The sequence below is a fragment of the Xenopus laevis genome, chromosome 4S (genome assembly GCF_017654675.1).
Source record: "Xenopus laevis strain J_2021 chromosome 4S, Xenopus_laevis_v10.1, whole genome shotgun sequence".
NCBI lineage: Eukaryota > Metazoa > Chordata > Amphibia > Anura > Pipidae > Xenopus > Xenopus laevis.
In genome coordinates, this window is record NC_054378.1 from 79,633,514 (window position 1) to 79,655,196 (window position 21,683).

The following is a 21,683-nucleotide window of genomic DNA, read 5'->3' on the forward strand; positions in this document are numbered from 1 at the left end:
TAAAGAACAGATCAGCAATGTTCTGCCCCTGACAGCAATCGTACGATATCTATGTCCAACCAAAGCTAGTGACAGTCTCCCACTGAAAATCGTACGATCGGCAATACACGCAGAGATATTATCGGCAGCCGACAGAAATTTTCTAACCTGTCCGATCGACCAAACGACCAATCTCCGCCGGACGAAAAATGTCGGGACTCTCTCCACACACGGTCCGAAAATCCTCGATTTGTACGATCAGATCTTTGCGTCTATGGCCAGCTTAAGATATGGCCTTACAGTAATTTGTAATGGATACTTTTTTTTGTGAAGGATCCCTAAATTAAGTAACAACTGGACTCAACAAAACAGCACTTGCAACACTGAATGAACATTGATACACAAAACAAAGGCACCTTTATAATACTGGGTTTTAAATAAATGACAAAAATCTATAACTCTGTTCAACTCGTAGTAAACACGACAAGGATTAATTATATAGAAATTCCGAAACATTTTAAGATAAAAAGGTATATTAAATAAAAAAGGCAGGTAGGCTAAGGGGTTACAAATATTCAATTTATTATAAATAAGAAATACTGTTTTATACATATAAAAGGTGGTTTGTTTCTGTTGAACCCCCTTCCCCCCTGGACAAAAATAATGACCACAGATGAACTCTCCTGCATAATCTCATGCCCAATAAAAGTCCAGTATGAGCGGCTGCTAAGCAAGATTGCCAGGGGTAGCGCCTCCTTCATCTGCTTCTTCTGTGTTGGAGCAGAAGCATCTCTGACATAAAAAAGGACTATAATATGGACTTTACAATCAGAGGTAAAAAGGTGTCATAAAAAAGGAAACACAAATCTGGGGTCCGGATGAGCAGAAACTGTGAGTCACTAATGTACTGTCAAGTGTCTAATTTTGGAGGTCTGATTTACATCAAGTTCTGGGGAGATAGACAAAAGGTAGAAAATGGAGAATGGGAGTAGAGGGAGACATGATTGGGGCACAGCTTAGAAAGCAGTGACAGCTACAATAAAGAACCCCTTTCTCCCTCCCCCCTCCCCACTATATAAGAATATATTAACAGAGATAAACTGAAACAAAATAGACATTATAATCTGGATACAAAAAAATAGAACACACATTAATCAAGCAATTTCAAAATCATTAATAGCACCAGTGTAATTAAAAGGGTTCCACCCTCAGCCCTCCCGAGTGCCCCAGGGAGGGGACGTAAAAGTGTGTCCTTAGGAAGAGGGACTGCTGTGTGAGACCAAGTGTAACAGAGGTATGGAGTCTCAGAACTAGAGGGGACACACGCCATTCATTCTTCAGAAAGGAATTTAAGCCTACAGCCATTAAAAGCATAAACCAGGGAAATGTTCACCAATATCTCCATCATTATTTTTAAAAATGTTCTTAGGGTATGTCACTCCGATGCTAGTAACAGTATCATCATACACTCCATTTAAATGGGCAAGTATACCTTCATTCTATAAGCAGTGTTCACTTCAAGGAACACGGTCACTTGTTTTATGGGATAATTCTTTATTTACTACAGTATTTAGTTACTTCTATTAATAATGAATTCTGCATTCTACCACTAGATTAAGCAGATAAAAGTTCTATGGAAGTGGCTCCAGATACCGATGACGCATTCTGCTTTTGTTTTTCTAAAAAGGTGGCAACCCTAGTCACCCCTTCAGATAGCAGACAGGCAGCAGAATAGGATATATTTGTTTTTGTTACGTGAACCATAAAGCTTAACAGATTTTTAATAAAAAAAAGAAGTCTGAAAGTATAGCTTATTTTATACAACCTCTTGTCTTCTGTATATATTGGCTTTTATACACGAGTAGGACGTTTCATACTGCTATAAATGCAAGGTATGTCATCCACCCCAGCAGCTGACAAAGAAGTGATTGGCTTAAAGCTCTGAAGGCGCCCGATGCACAAGGGCACATTTCACATTCGGATACACGTGTGTTACCCTTCCCTTCTGAGAACATAGAATGCTGTACATAACATTATTTACAGCATATTTATTGTCTCAACTAAAGTAACACCACACTGCATGGGGACATTAGTATTATTTATGGGAAAAAGGCAGATTAATATTATTATAAAAAGAAATAGAAGGTCATGTAACCTCCTGTGTTCTTTAAAGCTAAGATCTATATAAAGCAGTATAAAAATAACAGAATGGTGTTTATGGATTGCCTGCAAATAGATGGAACAAAACTGTAATTAGGAAGTCTACGAAATAAATGCTCATCTGCTTTATAGTCCGACATTCCAAACCTTGTTCAAATGAACGGCTAGGTGTAACCCCATGCTGTGCTATGAAGAACACAGTTTAGACAGGAGTACATTCACTCTCCTTTAATCTGCTCATCATGGAATGGGAATGTAGCTGTGTCCCTTTCTTCATTATCAGTTCTGAGATGCCAATACATTTAAATTCACTGTTACATATGATCGGGAAAGGGTTGCTCCAGCATCTGTTCACTAAGGGTGCAGCAGCTACAATAGACTGTTTCTACATTAGTGTGGCTTTTTGTTCTATGGGGGATTATACTGGCTGTGTGGCTAGACTACAGAGTTGGAGTCCAGGCATTGGATAGTGCAGGGAAAGGGAAAAAGGATTGTATTTTTAGAATGGAGAGTTTGCTACATGTTTTTTTATTTATTTTTTTTGAAAAGGGTATCAAAGCAAGTCTCCATTATTCCCATTAGTGCTAGAGCTACAGGCCAATAAAATGCCACCAGAACTGAAGCAATTAATCTCAGGTTTAAGACTTGCTTACACTCACTGTTCCTTCCATGGCACGTGGGAGTTTGGTCTCCTAGCACAGAGGACTTGTTATGCACTGCGGAGTGTTGAGATCTGCAGGCTGCTGTTTCCCTCAGCCACATACAAATTCTAATTTATATCTCCAGAGGAGGAACCAAAGCAATTTCAGAAATGTGCCTCATGGCACACAGGATAAAATGGGTGTTTGATGTTAAAGAGAACAATTTTCAGATGTTGAAACTTTTCATTCAGTTCAACATACAGAGGGCAGGGAGTGAACAGTGTACAGGGCAAGAAGTCTGGGTTGGGTGAGTAATAAGGCACTTCACAGCCAAATGTGGAGGCTGCTGAGGAAAGAAAAATCCTCCAACCTAATTTCCCAAGTGGGTTGGCTTTAAGGCTTTTCGATAATAGGGGTGTTAAAGCAGCCAGCAGGCAAGGTCTTTCTAATATCCTCAAGATTATCTATATCTTGAAGGATCTGCTTAATGTCTTGATCATATGATTCTAGTGCAGCTTTCTGTAGGTTGGAAGACTCCTGAAGTTCTGCTAGTTTTCTGTCCAAATCACTGTCACTTAGTTGGTTCTTTGCATCGTCCAGCGTCCTCTCCAGTTCAGTGAGTTGTCCAACATCCACAGACTCTAGCTGCCCTGTGATCCCAGAGACCGCATGGAGAGAGAGGAGAAGAAAGACTGTGTAAGAGATTGTGGAGGAGATATAGTACAAACATAAAAATCCTTGATGATAGTTCATATGAAGGAGGCTAAAAGCCATGTCAGTCTAAGAAGAATACATTCTGGGTGCCTCCATGTTAACAGCATACAATCTAGCAGTACATGGATTGAGAACTCAAACTTTCCTGTGCGTTTTCCAGTGAGAAGATGAATTAGGAGAGCACAGTCTTAATATCATAGTAATACAGTATGAAAATGTGAGATCAGCTAGGAGTACTGCATTTTAAAAATGATTATGCTTAAATTGTACTCCAAAGCACTTTTGTAATTGAAACTCTTGTGTTTAAAATCTGAATGCAGGGTTCATGGTTTGGGGATACAGCAGCTCGTTAAATTATCTGTTCTGTTCTTCGGCTTAGGAAAAAATGAGAAACCCTTCTCACATCTTTCCTAAGCAGAAGAACATCACATCAGCCTCTTTCTCCTGACAACTTCCTTGACTACTTGGTGGTCAGACTGGTGGGAAACTGGCCAGCAGTTTCATTCATATTAACAGTGAATGTATCCCTTAATATCTCGGGGGAAAAAAAAAATGAATGTACATTGCAAAAGTGCTAAGAATAGCCCCCTCATCAATTTTTACATTCACTTATTTTTAAGTTTTACTTTAAGGTAATGGCACAGGGATAGCTTGCATATAGGATATTGCTTAAATATAGGGCTGTGTATGTTTCTGTGCACAAAATATTAAAGTATATAAGTGCTTTTTTTTTTTAATTCTTGTAGCAAAACCTGGCCAAAAAAAAAAAAAAAATTTTGCTCATCACTAGTTACCAGCCTGTTCAGTTTTTGTCAAGGAGGAAAGAAATCAGACAATTACCGAGTCGGGAGAGCAACTCATCGATCATCACAAGAACCCCATTAACAGACTTTTTGGCCCTGTTGGCATTTGATTCAGCTTCCTGCGTTGCATTAGAGGCCTAAAGACAAAAAAAACATATACAAGATGACTTACTGGCTGTAAAGGGCCAGTCTACACTTCTTAATTTTCTTAAAATGAATACACACCATTTCAGCCATTTTCTCATCATTTTCTGCTTCAGCCTGCTTCTTCTTCAGCTGAGTCTCTGCTTCTTGTAGCTGTTTCAGCATATCTTGGAGCTCCCCATCCAAATCAGTCACTTCCTTGAAGGTGTTATCAGCCTCAGCCCTGGCAGTGGCTGCTTTCTGCAGGCAAAGTTATCATTTATAGAAAATACTATTATACCATTCTGGTTAAAGTACCAGTGTCCCACTATCTGACTCCAACAGAGCTAGACACCATTCAAGAGCATAAGGAGCATCAACAGTCAGATCAAGTTAAAAATGGTAATCGCAACATTTAGACAGCAAGTTGTCCAAGGCAGGAACCAAACTTCTAACATTGCACTTGTGTTTCTTACAATCATTGTATGTTTTTATTGGTTTCTATATGGCCACAGCAAACAGTCTAATAAGTTTCTTGCAAAAATTATAGGAAATCTGGAAGTAGCCAAAGTGGCCTTTTACTCAGCAGCAGAGACACTCAAAAGAAAAAGCTCCAGGCAGTGACTCCCCAGTAGTCACCAGTAGGAGTAGGTGAATGACTTACAGTTGGGGTAATTTCTAAACACTGGGCACCCAAGCAGTAACACATGGCATCACATTTCTGCTTTCATTTGATTACCTGCAGGTGGCTGAAAAAAGTGAATCACTGTTGGTTTCAAAGGTTACTGGTGCACATTTGCCCAGTGTTTATAGACAAACCCATGAGGAGAGTCTGACTGTAGAGGCATAAGCATCACATTAAGACAACCTTGAAAACCTTGCCGAGTGGCTGCAAGACCTCCCAAAGCCCTTTAATCAGTTGGAAACAAGACAATGACCACTAGGCCACAGTACTTGAATTTCAGTGTTACACAGCTCATAACTGATAGCAGCAGCCCACTTGTGAAACTTTTTGTGGCTTTGACAAAATACCTTTTGGACAGTATTGGCTAGTGCTTCTGCCTCCTCTGCCTTGCTCTTTGCCCCCCGTGCATCAGCATTAGCATTGCCCAGTGCACTCTCTGCCTGTCGTGTCTTGTTATTAGCCTCTGCAATGGTCTGGGTGATCATCGGTATCTTGCGTAAAGCAGCTTCTGCTGCGGTCTTATTGTCATTCACTCGCTTGTCAAAATCTAAATGGAGCAAAGCGAAAAGTAACGTTTGAATTACAATTTTCCATTAATAAACCCCCATAAAAGTAACTTCCCAGCATGATAAAGATTCACTTTATGCTGGTGTATAAACAAAAGGAGATTTTGTGTACTCACCGTTAAATCTTTTTCTCTTTAGTCACTTGGGGGACACAGGGACAGTGGGGTATAGCTGGTACATCCAGGAGGGCAGGACACAACAGTAGGAAAAACTAGCCCCTCCTCTACTGGCTATACCCCCAGCAGGCGGAGCTTAGATCAGTTTGTTTCAAAGTCAACAGGTTCAATTTTATAAACCGTAAAACTTAGAATTAAACCAAACATGTCTGACGGAAAATTGCGGGCCTCAGTCCAGGGAGGGAAGCCCTGTGTCCCCCAAGTGACTAAAGAGAAAAAGATTTAACGGTGAGTACACAAAATCTCCTTTTCTCTAAGTCATCTTGGGGGACACAGGGACAGTGGGGACATACCAAAGCTGTCCCCTAATTCCTCCGGGTGGGAGAGTGAGGCTTAGGTGGAAGCAACCACTGCGGCCTGAAGCACCTTTCTGCCAAAACGAGTGTCAGAAGCCACAAAGGTATCGAAATGGTAGAATTTTGAAAAAGAGTGGACAGAGGTCCACGTAGCTGCCTTGCACAGCTGTTCTGCTGATGCTTGGTTCCTGAACGCCCAGGACGTGCTCATTCCCCTAGTAGAGTGAGCTGTAATCCTAGCTGGTGGTGTTTTGCCACGTGCCACGTAGGCTCGTTGAATTGCTTGTTTTATCCAGCATGAAATAGATGATTTTGTAGCTGCCCCTCCTTGGTGGGGGCCTGAAGGAATGACAAGTAAGGAGTCCACCTTGCGAATGTCCCGGACTCTGTGAAGGTAGAACTTTAGGGCTCTAACAGGATCCAGGGTGTGTAGTGCCCTTTCCTTAGGATTGGAAGGAGAAGGGCAAAAGGTTGGTATTGTAATCTCCTGGTTCAGGTGAAATTCAGAAACTACCTTTGGCAAAAAAGATGGAATAGTGCGTAGGACTGCCCTATCATGGTGAAAAACGAGGAAAGGCGGTTTGCATGACAGAGCGCTGAGTTCTGAAACACGTCTTGCAGAGGCAATGGCCAGAAGAAAAACAGTTTTCCAGGTAAGCCAGAGGAGAGGTATAGATCCTAACGGTTCGAAAGGAGGGTCTTGAAGTGCTCGTAGGACTAAGGAGAGGTCCCATAAAGTAAGTGGTGCTCGAACTGGAGGAGCCAAATGTGTTACTCCTTGCATAAAAGTCTTGACATCAGGTAAAAAGGCAAGTCGTTTCTGAAAAAGGACAGATAGAGCAGAGACTTGAGACTTAAGAGAGCCAAGGGATAACCCCGTGGAAAGGCCCTCTTGCAGGAACTCCAGCATGTTAGGAAGGGAGAATCGTTTGAACTGCGTCTTGTGACGTATGCACCACTGGTGATAGGTAGACCAAACCCTATGATAAGCCTTTGCTGATACCGGCTTTCTGGCTGCGCACATAGTGCTAGCTACTGCCTTGGAAAACCCTTTCTGGGTTAGGATCTTGGTTTCACGAGCCATGCCGTCAAATTTAGAATTGTTGGGTTTGGGTGACGGATCGATCCTTGAGATAGAAGGTCCGGGACTTGCGGCAGAGTCCAAGGCTCTGCTACGGACATGTTGAGAAGATCCGTGTACCAGGAACGCCGAGGCCATCTTGGTGCTATGAGGATGAGAGTGGTCTTCTCTCTCTGAAGTTTCCTGAGAGTCCTGGGTACGAGAGGCAGGGGTGGAAAGGCGTAGGCCAGATGGAAGTGCCACCTGGCTGTTAGAGCGTCAGCTGTTATGGCTAGTGGATCCCTGTATCGAGCTACAAACGCTGGGACCTTTCGGTTGTGCCTGGTCGCCATGAGATCCACCTCTGGGGTGCCCCACCTCTGTGTTATCTCGTGGAAGATCTCGTCTTTCAATGACCACTCTCCTGGGTCTAGGGATTGTCTGCTTAGATAGTCCGCTTCCCAGTTTAGCAGCCCTGGTATGTAAATGGCTGACAGATGGGTCTGGTGAGCCTCGGCCCACTTGAAAATGAGATTGACTTCGTCTAGCGCTCCTCTGCTTCTTGTGCCCCCCTGGTGGTTGATATAGGCTATCGCTGTGGCGTTGTCGGACTGTATCTTTACAGCTTGACCTTGTAGAATCTGTTGTCAATAGGTTAGGGCTAGACGGATTGCACGAATTTCTAGTAGGTTGATTTGCAGTTTCACTTCCCGTGAGTTCCACTGACCCTGAGCAGAGTGGCCCTCGAAAACTGCTCCCCAGCCGAATAGACTCGTGTCCGTCGTGAGGATGCGCCAAACTGGTTCTCCCATGGGTTTGCCCAAGGACAGATGGGTGTCTGCTTAGATAGTCCGCTTCCCAGTTTAGCAGCCCTGGTATGTAAATGGCTGACAGATGGGTCTGGTGAGCCTCGGCCCACTTGAAAATGAGATTGACTTCGTCTAGCGCTCCTCTGCTTCTTGTGCCCCCCTGGTGGTTGATATAGGCTACCGCTGTGGCGTTGTCGGACTGTATCTTTACAGCTTGACCTTGTAGAATCTGTTGCCAATGGGTTAGGGCTAGACGGATTGCACGAATTTCTAGTAGGTTGATTTGCAGTTTCACTTCCCGTGAGTTCCACTGACCCTGAGCAGAGTGGCCCTCGAAAACTGCTCCCCAGCCGAATAGACTCGCGTCCGTCGTGAGGATGCGCCAAACTGGTTCTCCCATGGGTTTGCCCAAGGACAGATGGGTGTTGTCTAACCACCAGAGGAGAGATGCTCTTGTCTTGCAGGAGAGTCGGATCTCCTGAAGGAGGGATTTCCTCTTCCAAAACTTCAGAATATTCCACTGGAGCTCCCGTAGATGAAATTGGGCGAAAGGTACCGCTTCTATGGTGGACACCATGACCCCTAACACCCTCATGCAGAACTTGACTGAGTGTTGAGGCCTCTGGAGGAGCGACCTTACCAGTGCCTGAAGATGACTGACCTTCTCCTGAGGAAGGTAAATCCTCTGTGTTTGCGTATTGAATTGCATGCCAAGAAAGACCATGGATTGGCTGGGCGCTAGAGAAGACTTCTCTAGGTTTAGAACCCAACCTAGTTGTTGAAGCTTGTCCATGGATATGTGGAGAGATCTCTGGGCTTCTGAGAAGGAGGGTGCCTTGATTAGCAGGTCGTCCAGGTAGGGTGTGATGGAAACTCTGGTGTTGCGAATCACTGCTGTTGCTGCTGCCATGATTTTTGTAAAGACCCTTGGGGCAGACATTAGACCAAAGGGAAGGCTTGTGAACTGGTAGTGACAATTTTGGAATGCAAATCTCAAATATTTTTGATGCGGAGGGAAAATGGGAACATGAAGGTAAGCATCCTTTATGTCTAGAGAAATCAGAAATTGTCCCGGAGACATCGCCGCAATGACTGATTTGAGAGATTCCATCTTGAATCTTCGTTGACGAAGAAACTTGTTTAGTTCCTTGAGATCCAAAATGGGTCTTACTGTTCCGTCTTTCTTGGGTACTACAAAGAGGTTTGAATAGTAGCCCTTGAAAAGTTCTGTGACTGGTACAGGAACAATTACCTGTGCTCTTAGAAGGCTTGAGATTGCTCCTAGGAAAGCGGTCTTTTTGTTTGAGCCCTGTGGCAGTCTGGACATAAAGAACCGATGGGGGGGAGTTGAAGAAAATTCTAGGTGGTAGCCCCGGGTTACTACCTCGTGGATCCAGGAATCTTGAATGAGTGTGGTCCACACTTTGGCAAAACTGCCGAGCCTGCCCCCTATCGGCCCTATGACTGCCGTAGTGCGGACGCAGTCATGCCGAGGCAGTCTTGTCTCCAGCCTTGGGAGTGTGCTTCTTGCTCTGCCAGGGAGGTCTCTGCTTATTACTAAACCGTCCTCGGTTTGTAAAGGACTGTCGAGGTGGCGATGATCTTGTGTGTTTGGTTTGGGAGCCACGAAAAAATTTTCCCTTGCGGAATGAGGACGAGCCTTAGGCTGAGGCAGAAGGGTACTCTTGCCCCCTGTCGCTTGACTGATAATCTTATCTAGGTCAGGTCCGAACAGAAGCTTGCCTTTAAAGGGAATGGAGGTTAGAGACTTCTTGGAGGAAACGTCTGCTGACCACAGTTTCATCCAAAGAGATCTGCGAGCTGCCACCGAGAGTGCCGATGATCTGCTGATGACCTGAAGTGCATCAAGTGAAGCCTTACACATGTAATCATTTGCTTCCTTAATCTGGGAAACATATTGAGAAATCTCATGGCGGGGTACCCCTGAGGCAATAGCGGTGAGTAGGGTGTCTGACCAGGACTGGATCGCCCTGCTGACCCAAGCCATTGCTAGGACAGGTTGTAGGGAAGTGCCTGAGGCTGAGAACAAGGAGCGTAGAAGGCTCTCTAGCTTCTTATCCATGGAATCCCTGAAAGACGAAGCGTCCGGGACAGGAAGAGCAGTATTCTTAGATAGCCGGGAGACTGGTGGATCAACTGAAGGTGGCATTGACCACTTTTCTGTAAGCTCCTTAGGGAATGGATAGAGCTTCTGAAATTTTCTATTTGTTTGAAAACGTCTCTCTGGAGTATCCCATTCCTGTTGTATGATCTGATCAAGTTGAGAATGAGATGGGAAAACAGGTGAAGTCTTACTATGACATTTGAACAGACTCTTAGCTGTGTCAGATGATGCCCCTGGGTCTTGAAGATGAAGAGTCTCAAGTACCGAGGTAATTAAGGCATCCACCGACTCAGACGAATGCTTGTGTGATTCCTCACCCTCCTTGTCTGAGTCCGATGAAAGCTCACCCTCAGAGCGATCAAAGTCGTCTCTGGAATCAGGTAAGGATGGTGAAAAACCTCTAGGAGGAGAATCGCTGTCTTCCTCGGATGGTGAAGGAGCTCTGCGTTTAGAAACTCTTCCTTTAGGCTTGTCAAGATGAGAAAGCAGTTTGTCAAGTGACTGGGCTAGCTTTGGTATTCCGGAAGCTAGTTGTGATGCCCACTCTGGAGTGGAAGGCTGCTTAGTCGGTGGAGAATTTCTGTGCATAGATGATGATTATTCCCCCTGGCATTCTAGTGCTTCCTGGGGAGGAGCAGGTTCTGGAGGTTCAGGATCAGGCTCAGGTGGTTTGCACTTGCCACATAAGGGCTCTTTGTGCCCAGGAGGCAAACGTTTGCGGCACGTGGCACAGGCTAAATATCTAATCTGGGCAGTAGGTGCCCCCTTGGAAAAAAGCCTGTCAACAGATCCCTCAGACATGATATAGCGTAATACAGGTAGAGCGCGTGTATATATATATATATATATATATATATATATATATATGTATTTAGACTAATTAATATATATATATATATATATATATATGTATTTAGACTAATTAATATATATATATTATATGTATATTTAATTGTCTTAGCTCAACTGAGCTGAGGGGAGCCAGCAGAGGAGGCTGTTCTTATAATAATTGCAGAGACAAGGCTGCTACAGCGTCTCCAAATAATTTGTGGAGTCCCCTGAGTGCGAGGAACTCTCCCCTGCTAGCAGATAACCACTGACGAAGATAGCCCCGCAAGACTCTGGAGGACTTTCGGTGCAGGGAGCGGATGTTTGCGCTTCTGTGCGCACTAAAACTCCGGTGCGGACAATCCAAGATGGCGGCCGCAACTGAGAGAGCGTGCTACGTCGCGCGAGAACTGGGGCGAAATGGCGCCATAAGTAGCGCAGCCCCAGCGTTTCGCTCAGTCAGCACGGGAAAGTCCCCCTGGGCCGCAGACAGCCCGCAAGTCTACAGCTTTACCTCTCTCCTTCCTGTGCCCCACAGAACCAATGGCAGGTAGTGAGCAGCACACCAAAAGGCAAGTCGTCACTGCCAATGGCACGAATCTGTGCTTCCCCCAGCAGGACCCAAACCACAGGGATATCTCCTACTTCACTGTGGTGTGGTAGGGAAGAGGGGCAGGCAGTGTCAGACCCTATGCTGACCCAACAGTGTTAGCCTGCGGATGGGGAATGGCCCCTTAGGAGGCAGACCTCGCTCCTGAAAAGCAGGGAGAGGGGTATGAGAGGAGTGAAGGACAGCTCAATACATACAGAGTCCTGAAACTTCTCCTCTGTCCTCCGGCCAGTCAGTCTCCACCTAAGGGGGGAAACTAGTATGAGACTGGGTGGTCTTGTATGATTTAGGACCCCGGAGTCAGGTCCCACGTTGGGGAATGCCTAAGGGTAACCTCTGCTCAGTGTAGAGGGTCTGGGCATTCCCTGGTGTCAAGCAACTGACAAAAATCAAAATAATAAAGAGAGTAAAAATTTAACGTCCTATCCTCCTGAGGACACAACAAAAACTGATCTAAGCTCCGCCTGCTGGGGGTATAGCCAGTAGAGGAGGGGCTAGTTTTTCCTACTGTTGTGTCCTGCCCTCCTGGATGTACCAGCTATACCCCACTGTCCCTGTGTCCCCCAAGATGACTTAGAGAAAAAGGCATTTAAGGACAATGTATATACATCTTATCCTAATACAACTGAACTTCACCTCTCAGCTTGTTAAGTATATCATTAGCTTCTTGCAGTGTTTCACGTCCCTTCTTTGCAGCCTCCTCTGCTTGTGCTTTTGCTGCATCAGCTCGGGCAAGTAGCTGGTCGGCGGTCTATAAGGAAATGAGACAACATAATTATAAAGCCACGGAGCCACATGAGAAACTCTTAAGGACACAGCGACTAGTCAGAGATATAATATTTCTAGAACATTTGGTTACTTCTATTTACTTTGCACTGAAGGGACATTGCACTTACTTATCAGGGATTATGGATGCAGAAAATGTGTACAGCTTTTCTAAATACTAATGCAAGTGCACTTACTAGGTCTGAAAGGTGAAGAATATAATAGTTATCAAACATTTAAACTTAGTTACTACTGAAACAGTATGATTGCAGCCTGAATCTTGTTTTTTGTGTTTATTACACACAAATATTGGGTTTTTAGCATTAATCTTTTCAATAAAACAGTAATCCCTAACCAGTGGCTCTTAAGCAACATGTTGCTCACCATACCCTTTGATTTTGCTCCCAGTGGCCTCAAAGTAAGTGAACATGCTAAAATTCCTGGCTTGGAAGCAAGCTTTGGAAGCATAAAGACACAGTTTTACTTGATGCAGAGCCTCCTGCAGGTTAGCAGCCCCCACATGGGGCTACCAAATAGCCTATCACAGCCCTTATTTGGCACCCTCAAGAAACTTTTTCATGCATGTATGGCTCACCAACACTCAGTGAGTAAAAAAAGGTTGGGGATCCCAGCAATAAGGGATAGCAGGAGTATAGGGGTTTTCTGTTATATAGAATTCATTTTGGATTCTGGATTGTTAATATGAAGCCACTGTAAATACGCCAAGCATTTATTATAGCCTATATCTGTTACCTAATGGGAAGCAAATAATGTGTAAATTTAAGCCTTCCTGTTGCATTTATGGTAAATGTTTTTATTCTTTATTTATAAAGCAACAATACATAGGCAACACAATTGTTAACACTTCAGAAATGGGAAAGAGACACATATATTTACCTGTAGGGTGTTGCAAGCAAATATAAAAACACTATGTGGGTGGATATACCTGTATGGGAACATTTATTAATAGTATTTGTTTTGTTACTATACTGTCTTTTGGAGGAAGGGACTGGAGTAATATGATAAAAACCTGTAGTACCACAACAAATACAAAAGAGTGACTAAAGCTGGCCATAGACATAAAGATCTTTTCGTTATCGTGAGACCACGATTATCTCGAAACGATCATTTACGTGTACGATTTGCCATCAACTAAAAAGACCATTTCAGCGATATTGCCAAGAAAACAGAGGGTAGCTGCCTGCTTGGCCCTGCAAACATAGATAGATTGCACTGGGACCCATACATTTTTTTTTTAACCTGGCCAATCAATTTTCTGACAGATGTCGGACGAAAAATCGTAAGATGTACAATTGTTCGATTCCCACTAACTTCACGATAATTTGACGGATTTGTCGGATTTCGCTAAAATCGGCCGTTCCCCAAAGAAAAATCCTTGCGTCTATGGGAACCTTAAGTGTTTAGTGTTCATTAATTATCAGCCGAGGTGTTTTATCATAAATGACGGTAATACAGAGAGTACAAACTGACCTGCTGCTCAGTCTTTCCTTTATCTAACAGATTTTTGACTTCCATTTCTCTACCCCTCATGTCCTCTCGCAGATCCTCATAGTCTCGCATCTTTCTGTCAATCAAAGAATCCAGCTCTTCTGCCTCTTTCTGGATCTTGTCTGCTTCATTCTGGAAGAGAAGGGGAAGAGTTCAAAGTGCTTCCAACACACATATTTGTCAGACTCAGTCCATTCATGTTGGATATTTAGTTGAGGTGTGTTTAGATTGCTACATAAATTATTTGTGTCCCGTTGACCCCTCTACTGCCAGATGCTCTAGCAAACTAGCATTAAATACATTTGGTGCCTACAAGGCATTTCTCTAAATTATTCCCTCTCTAGTACTAGGTAGAGTACAACATCACCTCATAATCTGAACAGCATATGTCTAGCACTTCATTTCAACGAATTGGCACAGCAGGTTTCATTTATAGCAGCAAATTCTATGAAACTTTTAGTACAATCTTGTAATTGAAAAGTGATATACAGTATATAACAACTATTAAAACCTATAATAAAACCTACTAAATATTTAAGCCAATCAGTGATAGGTTTTACCTGTAAAGCAGTGGTATCGATTTGGGGAAGTGATGTCAAATTGGCATAAATCTGCAGCGCTCTGTTGCCAGCCTCCTCAGCCTCTGCATGCACCTTACTAGCCTGCTTTTCCAGCTCCCGGGCTATGTCTTTAGCCTGTGCATACCTAAGGGTAAAACATAAAGTGAACGAAAAGTGAATCGTTTATTTTACATTCAGTTTATAATATACAAGACTGCAAATATGTACTGTAAGTAAATCAACTAAAGGTACAGTGTGATAAAGAGGAACTTGTATTTGTACTACAACCCCAGCAAACAGGACAGCCTGCAGCTGTGGGAGGGATGTTTGATGGAACAATCTGGAGGTCCGCATTTTTTCCATTGTTGTCATAACACTTTCATTCCCACTACTTACTTGCGATTTAGTTCTTCAATATCTAAGGCTGTCTGATTCTCTGCAGCAAGAGTTTTTTGTAACAAGCGAAGTGCTTCATTTGCAGTGTCATTGGCCTCCTTAGCAGCCTTCTCAATCTCCCGAGCTTCCTGCATATGCCTACCGGAAGAGAACACAAATTGCACCGTTGAAAGGGTAGAGTAGCATTAGAGCCATTTTCGGTATGTTTGATCTGAATGTCTTTATGAGGATTAGAGGCGGGGCAGACAATTACTTTCACTTTCCAGTCAGCACTTCCTAAATGTCACTGCTCTCCACACATTCCCCCGTTCTCTTCACCATTTAATTGTGTAGCCAGGACATGGGGAGGGACATCAGGTCCCCCATTCTGGTGCACAAACAAGATTCTGAGATGATGCAAGGCTTGTTTTAATAACAGTGCCCATAAAATGACTCCTGCCTGCTTGCTATAATTATGAATTCCCAGACTGAAGGAAACAAGATTCAAATAATTTATATAATGTAATTAAAGTTCATTTTGCTTGACTAATGTGATAAAATAGGATTTTGAATAATTTTGTTGGGTGACGGGTCCCCTTTAATGGCATTTACAACAACCTGGGCATGGTAGTGCCCTGCAATGAGGTAAATCATGTGTCTGAGGGATAAGATTGCTTCTGTGTTATTCTCTTTAATAAGAGAAACTTTACATTATGGTGGGTTATGAGAGAGAAAATAATCCTAAATGTGTATGTATGGTTATCGTTTTATAAGGTGTAATACAAACACATACATTTACACACACCCTTCAGGCATGTGGCAATCTTTGACTGCAGTTTTCAGCCAGCAGACAAATGGCTGAACAAGGCCGAAAACACAATTTCAGTTTGCAGAGAAGAGCATGAACAAGTCTGTATCACCTCTTCTTGACTTTATTGTGCTATTAGCCTTGCAGGTCAGAAAACAGAAATGTTACAAAGAATAGGCTCATTTTATAACAAACTAAAATTTAACATAAAGATGAACTACCCCTTTACAGAAGTCTATGGAGCAAGATGGTCCGATCTATTGTAGTTTATCTGGAGGAGAATGCTAAGAATACTGACTGGCTTTGGTTCGATTCAGTGTAATCTAAAGCCTTTGCAGCAATGCCATTTTTCAGGGATTACAGCAGAAAAGTTGTTCACTGCATGTCCCCTTAGTGGAAGGACTTTTCTTGCAATAAGTATTAATACATTGTGAGCTTGGTTAAAATGTGTGCCCCCACAGGAAAAATAAATGTTGACTAAAATGTAAGTGTCATTTGAGGTGAAGTCCTCACGCCTTCTCACCTTTCAGCTAGCTTCCTTGCTTCTTCTGCAAGCAGTGTCATATTGTTTGGATCTCCAGTTGTCTCTGGTGGGGTAATTGACTGAAGAAAGAAGTCATTAACAAAGCAATAATCAGTTGGGATCCTTGGAAAAATAATGGCACAAAATATTTGACATACACAAGTCACCTTTGAAATCATGCTTAACCTAATTATAGAGACATGCGACTTGAACAGTATGTGTTTGTGAAGTAAATTAAGCCTCGCCTAGGCCCCAACACCAATGCAACAAAAATATTTTTACATACCACATTGGCAATGGCCACCTTGGCTCTTTCTAGTTGTGCTCTTGCAGATTCAATGATTAGTTCTGTGCCCTCTACTCGATCTCTGGCTTCCTGTGCCTGCTTGTCTGTGTCACGGATCATATCTCTTATGTTCTGCAGACGTTCTAACTGGAAGCTCAAAGTAGTGTTTATCTCTGCAAGTCTATCCAGCATGCCCTGATCTACATCTGGAGAAAGAGACAAATAATCCTGTAGTTAGAAAATATAGGGAATTCTCAGAGTGGTAGAGAGTCCAGATTATTGTCAAACCAAACTGATCCAGTTACTTTTACTAGCTACCCTACAGATGCACTGCTCAATCTCAGCCAGTTTTGGGGACTCTAGCTGGCCCCATCCTATTGTAAATAAAACATAGCCAAAAATTAAACAATCCAACACAACACATTTACTTTACATTTGTAATTTAATGAAAACCTGACAGTTTGCCACTGCACAAAAAAAGGACAATACCTTCTCTCCCCTTCTTGTTGCCAGGAGTATACAAAGTTTTAGTGTACTGTGCTAAACATAAGCTATGGTATCTTCATAGCTATAATTTGCTGCTCATCCAAACTTACCTTTACTGCTCTGGGCATCCAGGAGAAGGTCAGTCACAGCTTTTTCAGCCTCTCTGAGCCTCTCCTCAAAAGCCTGGTCGGTAATGGTTTCCTCTCCTGTACCCAAGTTCTTCAGGAGATCCTCTAGTTCCTGCAACTTTGCCCGTTGCTCATTCACCTAAAGAGAGAGAGATAGAGAAAAGAATTTGGCTTGGCAATAAACCGTTTTTACTCATGCCTCAATGTTTGGATACTAAGAGGTTTTATGTGATCCCTTTAAACTGCTGTGCAACTGAAAACTTGGCATAGCATATCCCAATTTATAAATATTTCAATAGAGATATCTGTAAAGCATTGACTGGAAATAAGGTTTATTCATTTTTAAAACCAGAAGCCATCTGCTGATTATAATTGTTTAGTGAGAAAACTAACAGTCCTCCTCTCCTATTGCTGCAGGCTAAGATTCCATGAAAAAGCTGGAAATTGGGCTGTGACAGGTCAGTATCACCTGCAGCCGTAATGATTGTTTATAACTGGGTGATTAATTTTTAAATACTGAAATAAGAGCAATACTAAACCACTAATGGCACAGTTGCATCTAATGCTCATGAAGCACAGATGGAATATGGGGAAAGGTTTAAATCTCACCTTATCTTTAACCAACCGATAGCAAGCGGGACACTCCTGGCACCCTGGACCAGATCTGTTATAGAAGTAATTTTCCTCACACTGATCACAGCGGATGCCGACAAATCCACTGTTGCACTCACAGTGGCCATCCTCTTTACATTGAAGAGAACTGGAGCCTTCAGGATCACAGTCACAGGCTGTGAAAATAATAATAATAATAATAATAATTATATATATATATATATATATATATATATATATATATATATATATATACACATACACACACATACAATACAGCAAATTCAGAACTGATTCAGCCAGAAGCACACACCATCCCACATTTCATATGTACATCCTTCTATAACCAAAGCAGCTGATGCACAAAGACTTGTATAGTTATATTACTCACGTTTGCAGCCTTCTGGGCCGAATCCAAAGTGGTTTGGCTCACACTGCTGGCATTGTTGGCCACTAATGCCAGGATGGCACTCACACTGTCCTGTATGAACATCACACTGACCATTGGTGGAGCCTAGGGGATGGCAATCACATCTAAAGAAGCAAAGTAGAAGTTAGAATCGGCCATATTAAAAGAGAATTCTATCCTTTAGCAAAAAAACCCTACTCCCCACCCCACGTAGACCCCCTTCCTCCTCCCCCCAGCCTAATTGCTGCCCCGAGGAGAATTCAACCCTTTAGCAAAAAAACCCGTAAACCCCTCCTCCCCCCAGCCTAGAAGCTCCCCCCCCCCGGGAAATGCCCTTAACTTTTTACTTACCCCTCAGCACAGATTCAGACTTCGGAGTTCCACGCAGCCATCTTCCAGGTCTTCTGTAAGCTGAGACGGAGACCAGCAAAGCAACGCATGCGCAGTGCAATTTATCGGTTTGAGACAACTGTGAAATGGACGGAAATTGCAGAAGCGCCGGAAGAGGACTCGAAGACCCGGAAGATGGCTGCAGTGAACTCCGATGCCTGAATTTGTGCCGAGGGGTAAGTAAAAAGTTAGGGGCATTTCCCTGGGGGGGGAGATTCTAGGCTGGGGGGAGGAGGGGGTTACGGGTTTTTTTGCTAAAGGGTTGAATTCTCCTTTAAGAGCAGATTTATCAAGAGCTCTCTGAAGTTGTTTAAAGCCTTCTCATGAATGTGATTTCAAGTATCTGTCTTGCTCAATAATACTACTAAACTTATCAATGGAGCCTCAGAGAAAACTATTTTGTGTTCTCACCTTTCACAGCCACCGCCACTCAGCAGGTTGTAGAATCCTGGCTCACAAGCTGAACAATCCCGTTCTGTGACATGAGGCAGGCACTCACACTGTCCAGTCACCTGGTTGCAGCCACTTTGTCCCTTGACAGTTCCATACTGGTTACAACTGCAAGCTGAAAGGAAGGTTCTTATTTATAATATGAGAACCTGAAGTAAAATGCTAATTTACTTTTAATTTCAGATTTTATCCTGCTTAGTGCAAAAAGGTGCACTTCTTGTGTGTACCTATATAATGCTTACTTGTCTTTCTTATGCAAATATGCTTAGACCTATAATGTGGAATGAACAAATCCAAAGTATAAAGGCACGGTGTGCGGATTACCCACCTTTCTTTCTGTTTTGTTCTGTTTGTTTGCACTTTGTTAAAATTAATATAAAAAAAAGAAATAAAAATGCATGTTTCCTATTTAAAACAATCGGCAAAAAGTATGTTCAGCACAAGCCCTATTTAGTGCACCAAGTAATATAAAAATTAAAGGGGCTTCTCAATAGTTTTGTGACTTATTTTGTTTGTAAGAATCTAAAAGCAGAATATTAATTTGCTTATTAATAATATTCAAAAAGACATTTAAGCAGCGGTTATTTTGTGTGCTGAACAATTTATCAAGGGAGCACTGTACATACATGTCATTCAACTTTATCATAATACTATTTTGAAGTACAATGGGGTTCTTATGGTTGATGGAAATAACTGGCGTGATATACTGTTAAATGATATAGCATTTAAAACGAGGAGAATAGAATAAGGACAGCAATATTTTGGGCCAATGCCACAGGGGCTTAAATAAACTCATCAGGACTCCCTTTATATTTTATGAATAAGTTAATTGAACTTAAGCTTGACCGGACAGAGCAGAAGACAGCAAATCCTAGGCAGGTTCATGAACAAACCCTTTGGAAGAAATGTTTTTGGATGAAACATATTATGCGCTTCAAGCCAGACTGCACATCTTTTTAAAAAAAAAACAAAAAAACAAAGAACAAAACTTAACATGCTCTGGGTTAATTTATCATACAATGTTAAATATGTATTTACAGAATATTTGAATCTCTTCAGGGCAGACAAATGATCTTCTTTTGCTATAAATAATCATAAAATAATTTAGAAAAATATCATACCTCTGCATTTAATGTCAGGGTTTTGGGCCAGAGGGTTCCCATAAAAGCCATCTTGGCATCGGTCACAGTAAAATCCACCCGTGTTGTAGATACATTTCAGACACTCTCCAGTCAGACGATCACAGTTACCAACAGCATTGGGGTCGATGTTGTTGCTGCACTCACAAATACGACATGGTCGGGGGGCTCCATCTGCACCAAGTGGGTCTCCAAAGTAGCCATCATCACACAGCTCACAACGCTTTCCTGAAGATGAGAAGGTAAATATAAAATGTTTTTACTTATGATTAAACACTACTATGGTGGATGTTTAATCTGTATTTATAATGGTTGGTCACCGTTATAGTCACACTTGCCAACATTTAAATATATGTTACAGCAATACTTTGATATTTTTGGCTGGTGTGCAGTTGAGACTTGCTCTAAAGCAGTGCACTGGGTGGTGATGGGAGAAGCAACCGTGTGAAATGTAAGACTTTCCATGACCCAACAGAAAATATGCTTACTTTCTCATGAAGCATCTTTTATTTTTTTTGCCAAATCTAACCTCAGCTGTAGGGTGCTGAAACAACCCCCAAAATGTTATTTTTCCAGGAAGGGCAAGTGGTTACTTAATGGTAAGATCTCACAACCCAACACTTCATCAAATGTTAAAATAACCTCCCATAGAATGTTTAGATCTCAGGACAAAGTTCATTCATTTTGCTTTTTTGTGGGTGCAGGGGATTGTTTTATGTTTTGCTTAAACTGCAACATAGCAACTTACATATGAGACAGAAAAGACTCACCTGTAGTCCCCAGGGGGCAGTTAGTACAAACGACCTCCTTTGTCCTTGGTACAACAGCACAGCTTGACCCTCCTGGGCATGGACAGGGTTGGCAGTCGGATGCGCTACCAGTTGTGCTGTCTCCATAATAACCTTCACTGCATCTCTCACAGTGAGTACCTGCGGTGTTATGTTGGCAGTCACAGACACCTAAAGACACACAAATAATTGATCAAGTTAGCAATATATATATTATATAAACAAAGTCCAAGGCTAATGCACACACTCTTCTCAGTAACATGCCCTATATAGAAACATACATATGAATACTTCTTCATCTGCATTACTGTTTTTATTTTGGCAAAACCTACAGACTATTTATTCCTTTCCATCATCGCCTTCCAGAATCATACCGAAAAAATTGTTTCTGATCAGAAGAGAACCAAAGACAAGCAAAACACAAAGCAAATATCTGGTATGTGGAAAGTTTGCTGCTCCACCACTTGAGAGCAACATTGACAGTTCATATATGGGTATGATGCTAATTTGTGGCATTTTCTAAAAGGTCCCTTTTACACTCACCAGACTCAGGGTCACATGTGTCACTGTGGCCATTACATGTACACAGCACACAAGGACTGTAAGGTCCCAGGCTTGGGTTCTCTCTTCGGTAGCCAGAAGCACACCTCTCACAGAACTGCCCAATATAGCCAATGGGACAGCTGCACATCTCCACCCATGAGGCAGAAGGACCAACACCTGCCTCAGCAGTTACCAGGCTGACCTCCTCTAGAAATCCAGCACCTAATAAAATAAATAAATAATTATTGCCATATCTTACTGTTTTAGAGATAACAAAAAGAAAAAACAATCATAACACTTTAGAATGTGGGTATGAAGTACATAACGATTGTTCTTT

General features: G+C 42.5%; 1 protein-coding gene across 1 annotated transcript in view; it reads right to left on the reverse strand.

The window, feature by feature from the left end:
• Nucleotides 1-544: 544 nt before the first annotated feature.
• lamc1.S (laminin subunit gamma 1 S homeolog) overlaps nt 545-21,683 on the reverse strand; it is an 89,370-nt gene continuing 68,231 nt past the window's right edge. Inside the window, exons 12-28 of the mRNA XM_018260970.2 lie at nt 21,347-21,568; nt 20,786-20,974; nt 19,998-20,243; nt 18,838-18,991; nt 18,019-18,161; nt 17,625-17,803; nt 16,998-17,154; nt 16,402-16,607; nt 16,116-16,195; nt 14,806-14,943; nt 14,410-14,554; nt 13,832-13,981; nt 12,212-12,326; nt 5,453-5,652; nt 4,523-4,681; nt 4,335-4,434; nt 545-3,430 (exon numbers count right to left, since the gene is read on the reverse strand). Of these exons, the coding sequence (XP_018116459.1) occupies nt 3,174-3,430; nt 4,335-4,434; nt 4,523-4,681; nt 5,453-5,652; nt 12,212-12,326; nt 13,832-13,981; nt 14,410-14,554; nt 14,806-14,943; nt 16,116-16,195; nt 16,402-16,607; nt 16,998-17,154; nt 17,625-17,803; nt 18,019-18,161; nt 18,838-18,991; nt 19,998-20,243; nt 20,786-20,974; nt 21,347-21,568 (2,840 nt within the window). The 3' untranslated portion in view covers nt 545-3,173. The remainder of the gene's footprint in view (nt 3,431-4,334; nt 4,435-4,522; nt 4,682-5,452; nt 5,653-12,211; nt 12,327-13,831; nt 13,982-14,409; nt 14,555-14,805; nt 14,944-16,115; nt 16,196-16,401; nt 16,608-16,997; nt 17,155-17,624; nt 17,804-18,018; nt 18,162-18,837; nt 18,992-19,997; nt 20,244-20,785; nt 20,975-21,346; nt 21,569-21,683) is intronic.